This window comes from Triticum urartu, chromosome 7A, assembly GCF_056163025.1.
Source record: "Triticum urartu cultivar PI428250 chromosome 7A, HENAU_Tu73, whole genome shotgun sequence".
NCBI classification, from domain to species: domain Eukaryota; kingdom Viridiplantae; phylum Streptophyta; class Magnoliopsida; order Poales; family Poaceae; genus Triticum; species Triticum urartu.
Window position 1 is genome coordinate 701,083,813 of NC_141879.1, and position 6,047 is coordinate 701,089,859.

At 40.9% G+C, this 6,047-nt stretch overlaps 1 protein-coding gene across 1 annotated transcript; it reads left to right on the forward strand.

Annotated features, from left to right (window-relative positions):
- The first annotated feature begins 4,199 nt into the window (after positions 1-4,199).
- On the forward strand, positions 4,200-5,223 carry LOC147961785 (uncharacterized). Its single transcript, XM_087533940.1, has 3 exons — positions 4,200-4,279; positions 4,412-4,642; positions 4,849-5,223. Exons 1-3 carry the CDS (start codon positions 4,200-4,202, stop codon positions 5,174-5,176), a joined length of 639 nt encoding a protein of 212 aa, XP_087390066.1. The 3' UTR covers positions 5,177-5,223.
- The last annotated feature ends 824 nt before the right edge of the window (positions 5,224-6,047 follow it).

Below are 6,047 nucleotides of genomic sequence, written 5' to 3' on the forward strand. Positions count from 1 at the left end.
ATTTGAAATTCTAAAATTGTTGTCAAATTTTAAGAAATGGTTAGGATATAGGAAAATGTTCATTTTGATTGATAAGGGTGGAAATTGCAAATAACTGAAGCATTTAAATTAGGAAAAAATATATGCTCAGGGATGCACCCGTCTGGCGTAGTCTAACACAATCCTTCAAATTAGTGGTTTTTTTGGACAATGGATAAATAAGCCCAACTTCTTGCAGCAGCCTGGCACGAATATATGAGGCACCCATGCCAGGTTTGATCGATTTCCGACACCGTATGCAGGTTGCGACATGTCCGACCATTTATCAGCCTTTTTCATCGGGAAAACTCTGGAAAATGCAAAACTTGTCAAAATCCAATCATAAAAGGTCATGAAAAAAATTGTGGCCATTTCAAGGATGTTGAGAAACAATGTGCTCTCAGACGGAGCCTTCTGGCATACCCGAACACCCTCCGTTCAACGTGGTTTATGTTTGGACATTCTTCAAATGACCCCAAATTTTGCAAGCAGGGCATGCCCATGGTAGGCATTCATGTCAAGTTTGAATGATTTCTGACACCATATGCAAGTTGCCACATGTTCGGCTATTTATCATCCTTTTTTACCAAGAAAACTCCAGAAAATGCAAAATTTATCAAAAACCAAAACAACTTGGCACAGTAGCTTTAATTGGTCATATAAGCTAATGGAAAAAAATTGGGATCATTGGCAAGTGCCAAAAAATCATGCTCTCAAACGGATCCTTCTAGCCTCTACACGAACATACTTCGTTGAAGATGGTGTTTTTTTTTTGGAAATTCATGTAATGATCTCAATTTTTACCAACAGGAGGGCATGCCCATGATAAGCATTCATGTCAAATTTTAAGAAAATATATTTAAAATCATAATTTAAATAGGAACATAAAATTGTTATTAATTTTCCCTATTTCCATGCACGCCGGCCCAGTCTGGTGGCCTCCTGTGGAAAAAATATTTATTTCGTGAACTCTTTTCAAATCAATGAACTTTCTTGAATTTAGCGATTTTTTGTCAAATTCATGAATTTGTTTTTTAAATTGGTGAACTTTTTCGTCCTTTGAGATAGGGGTGGGCATAAAAACTAACCTACCGAAGACAGAACCGAATAAACCAAAAAATTGGTTTTTTGTGTTCGTGTTGGAATTTTTTTTGCAACATGCAGCGACCCGTGCGCGCATGCGGCAGTGACGTCAATTACATGGGCCAAGCTGATCAATTTTGCAAACAAAATAATGAATTTACAAAAAAGTTTACGAATTTAATTTTTCCGTGAAATTAAAAAATGTTCATCGATTTGGAAAAAGTTCATGAATTTGACCAAAGTTCATGAATTTGATGAAAATTTGCGAACTTGAAAAAAATCATTCATTTGAAAAATGTTCACAGATTCAAAAACTAAAACCACGTATTTGAGAAGGAAATGTTCATTAAGAAAAGAAAATGAAAAGATAAAAAGAAGAAGAAATAAAGAAAAATAAAAAATAAATAAAACCGAAGAAAAAAAGGTCAAACAAACAAAAAAGAAGAAGAAAACTAGACTGAGAAGATGCACAATAAGAAGAATAAAAGAAGTAACTAGGTACAACAATTGAACTGTCCTACTTGCTTAAATTGGGTGGAAGTAAACCAAGAGTTGGAATTCAAATCCAACCTCACTCACCTATTTTTTGAAGTTATTAAATAAATGGGCCAGGCCCCGGACGGAGGGGAGTGCGCGCTGGCTTGTGTGATGGGCTGTGTATGTCTATGTACAACTTGCATACTGCTCTTACTAGTTAGTTGCACGTGCTTTGCACGTCAATACTTAATCATGCACAGTAATAATAAATAACTTAGCAGGGCACAGCTCACACAATATTTTTCCATTTTTCAATGAGTATTGCAAAAAAAGATCCATGGATGTTATAAATAAAGCATAACATAGGAGTGATGCTATCATAGACAAATTAGTCACTATTTATTCAGGTAAAACCGATATATGATTAATTCAAATATTTTGTTATTTATTAGTTGTGTGAAATTGCAAATCAGAGCACGATTTCACCTAACGTCTGATGCCCGAGATAGGTGCGCTTGCTAGGCCGAGCCAGGAGTGTCGGAACCGGGGACGACGCGAGAAACATCACTATCGGTGGAGGGGAGTCATAGGTTGATGGGTTCGGGTGCAATGGGGCTGGCAGGAGCTTGCTGGCGATGGAATTGGTGAGTTTTAGAGGGAGGCCAAGAGGGCAGAGGAGGTGGAGTCTAGAGGGCAAGGCAGTGCTTTGTTGGGTCGGTGCCGGGCGATGGTTACATAAAGAAGAGGAAGAACACGAAAATGAGGGGGAATATGAAGTTCAAGCCGATGGACCTGAATCAGACTGGGGACAAAACTTACTAAAATAAATTGATTTTAGGCACGTGACATGTTTTTTTTTTGAAGTGAGGCACGTAACATGTAGGTGGCCCCTAAATGCAACATTTGAGGGAGTTCTTAAATTTATTTTTGCTTGTCATTTTATCTAGAGATATTCACATGCCCTTTACCCCAGTCGGTGCACGATGTTAATAAAACCCCGAAATAAACAATTTATCTCTTTATCCTATACTTGTGTTACATTCTTTTATTTTCCTTTCAGATAGTTTCCAACATGTAAATTTGATCCTTATGTCAGGCCCATATAGCGGACGATGTGAACGGTACAGAGGTGCAACATTACTAAATATTAAAAATATTTATAGATTTTTTTAATATTAAAATAATCACAACTCACTCATCTTAAATCTAAACAAGAAAATGATAATAAATTATTTTGGGACATTCTAAAATATGTGGTTCGCTTTTTTATCTAAGACACATATGTGCTTTATGAAATAATTGTATCATCAACATATATTTGTTGTGATATTGATTTTGATATATAGAAAATCCTCTATTCATATTATGTCCATGATCCTTATGTCAGGCCCATCTGATGAAACGTAAAATTATTTGGTGGGGATAATACATATTTAATTGTGTGCACACATTATTTAAATATAGTTCGATAAGCAATGTAATAATAGAAGAAATGTAAAATTATATCTGGGTTTGTCTAGGACACATCTAGATGTGACATAGTTATGTCACATCTAAGCTATGTTCACTCTGTTTGTGGTCTATTTTTTGTCCTAGTTTTTTTTTATTTCTTGTAGCTGCATTATATATTTGTGGGAGCTTAGATATGACATTTTTTTAAAAACATCTAGATGTGAATTAAACAAACTGATTATATTTACCTTAGAGAAGCATACCTAAAAATAAGAACGGAAAAGTATATTGGCAGGGAGACCAGCAGGACGTTTTTCTTTGTTTTTTTACAGCGAACAAATCAACACAGATAGGTGTTCATTTTTTATTATCCAGCCAAATCGTAGAGACTTGAAGCATTTTGAGGTTAGACTTTTTTTGCCTGGAGGTTTCTACCGAGTTGGCCTTTCCTTCGCTTTGCAGGTTGTGCAGAGAATCAGGCAGAGTAGCTATCAATTGTTTTTAATAAAAAGAATCCTGAGCTTGCTGGAACGATGCAGAATAGGCCCCATATGTTACATGCTCAGTCCCAGTCTGGAGGCTACCATGTGCGCATGCAGGAGCCAACTGCACCACGGCGAATCCCTAGAATAACAACTGTTGGATTTTCTTATCCAACGGTATATATTGCACCAGAACCCGAGCAAACAAACGTAAGCCATTCGATTGAAACTATCCAACAGTCCATATTGTGAGTTACTCGTGAGAGTGGCGTTACTGAAAAGGGCGGCAGCTGAACATGGTATCCTGTTCGTCGGTCCATCCATGGGGATTAGTGCAAGTGGGTCCGTGTCAGCATATACGGGCTTTGTAAAATGGATTCGATGGGTACAATACGGAAGTGAACAGTGATGTACGCCAGCCAGAAGACGGCAGGCAGTAACGAGGACGAGCCGATCCGTGGCTCGGGTCCGTCACTAAGATCTGACCCCGGATCAGGAACGTAATGGCGTCGTTTGCTGCGAAGACAGTGCCGTCCATGGCTCAGTAAATGCTGGTTGGTAGGCGTACTATGAAGCAAATGCAAGAAACCATGCGGGGGGGGGGGGGGGGGGGGGGTATTCAGTTTCCCCATTTCCCCTTCCGAGCCGCACCCTCTCGAGCTAAAGAACCGGCGACAGGCGAACCCCATGGCGGTGGCGGGGGGTGAGGCGATGTATGCCGGCGTACTACAAAACGGAATGGAATTTCTGATAGATCCAGTGGACAGGTACACTTCCTCCATTAGATTTGCTCTGTTCCATTTGTTTGGGGGGCAGGGCAGGGGCGGGGGTTGGTCGGCGGGTGGTGGCGCATAAGGAGAAATCGCTGACTGTTGTTCGATCTGCTGGCTATGGCGTAGGTTCTCACTGACAGAGGTCACAGCCGATGTTGAGCGGCCAGATCCTATGGTGCTAATGGACGTGCGGCGGTCAGCACCGCCTGCAGCCGACTCGTCGTGTGCTGTGGTATTTGGCAACCTCGGTGATTGTTCAGAGCAGAACAAAGCCGCCCGCAAGAGGAGAATTTCACCAACCCAGTCTGTGGAGTCCACGGGAAAAGTGAACCCGCAAGCACCTGGGTGGACGAGGAGGTATGCATGAAAAATCGGATTTAAATTCATTATAGATTTAGAAATGAAAATAGGAAGATGTGTCAATGAGCAAACAAGCAGTGTAGAAAAACAATTTCCCAGCTATGCAGAAATGATCTTATGCGAACAAAATGAGCATGTTCATTTGTGTAGTGCAAGTTAACAAAAATCTGAATTTACTTAAGAATATGTAAAATTATCACCAGATTGCGAATTGGGCGTGCTCTTGAAGATAGAACACCCTGTGTCGGTAGAGTAACACCTTTGGAAGAAACAATTAGGAGATATGCTGACAAGCCTACGGAAAATGTAGTAAAACCAGAGATTGGGATGAGTTTTGATTCGCTTGGAGAAGCATACGACTTTTATAACCTTTATTCTTGGGAGCTTGGATTTGGTATAAGGTATGGCAAGAGCCGTTTGAATGTTGAGCGGACAAAATGTATGCAAGAGATCGTCTGCGGATGCTCGGTCAGTACTATTGTCTTAACATCCACCGACAGGGGACAGGTTGCCGCTTGGTGGGGCTCGTGACGGCAACGGGACGGGAAGGCCCAGGAAAGTTTTCGATCCATCCACGAAAACCCCGTCCCGCTTGGGCGTGGCCGTCAAGTGCCCATTCAATACGTGGGGCCCATCATCAAATACGGGAGGGATATAATCTCTACAATACGGAAATACACGTGGATCCCGAGAAGGAGCAACGGCTGTGATTCCGGCCTCAGCTGTTCCCTAGACCAGAAACGGATTTTCGCTTTATCATGCTCTATCCACCTTGAGTTCCTAGCTGCTCATGCTTATATGTGTGTGTGTGTGTGTCTGTGAGTTACCGTTCAATGTTGCATGGACGGAGGGTTACTATATAAATTCCGGACGGATGTCAGGCTACCTTTGTGATGTACACATGCAGTTTGGACTTTATCATGGTCTATCGACCTTGTGTTCCTAGCTGCTCATGCTTATATGTATGTGTGTGTGTGTGCGTGCGTGCGTGTGTGTGTGTTACCGTTCATTGCTGCATGGACGGAGGATTATATATAAATTCCGAACGGAATTCATGCTACCTTATTATATGTCAATTAGATAGCTAAGCTAGCAAATCAATCTTTTATGCTTAATTTGTCAGAATGGTGCTATTCATTAATGCCAGTATATCTGCAAAGTTTAGGTGAGAGATTGGAGGAAACCAACATGCTAGTGAGCGGGCTTCTCCCACTGTGACACAACCAGTGCGAGGATTCCTTCTAGGACGTACTCCCCCCATTCCACAATGTAGTGCTTCATTTATCCCCGTGCTTCAACTTTGACCGTAAATTTAACTACCAAGACCGATTGCGGCGGGAGCAAAAGTTATATCAGTGAATTCATATTCGAAAGAAGTTTTTAATTATGTAACTTTTTCTCC

Excerpts from the sequence above, each read along its gene's own strand:
- LOC147961785 (XM_087533940.1), top strand. The coding sequence starts at position 4,200 with ATGGCGGTGGCGGGGGGTGAGGCGATGTATGCCGGCGTACTACAAAAC. Across the intron at positions 4,280-4,411 it reads CTGATAGATCCAGTGGACAG|GTTCTCACTGACAGAGGTCA; the intron begins GTACACTTCCTC and ends GCTATGGCGTAG. Across the intron at positions 4,643-4,848 it reads GCACCTGGGTGGACGAGGAG|ATTGCGAATTGGGCGTGCTC; the intron begins GTATGCATGAAA and ends AATTATCACCAG.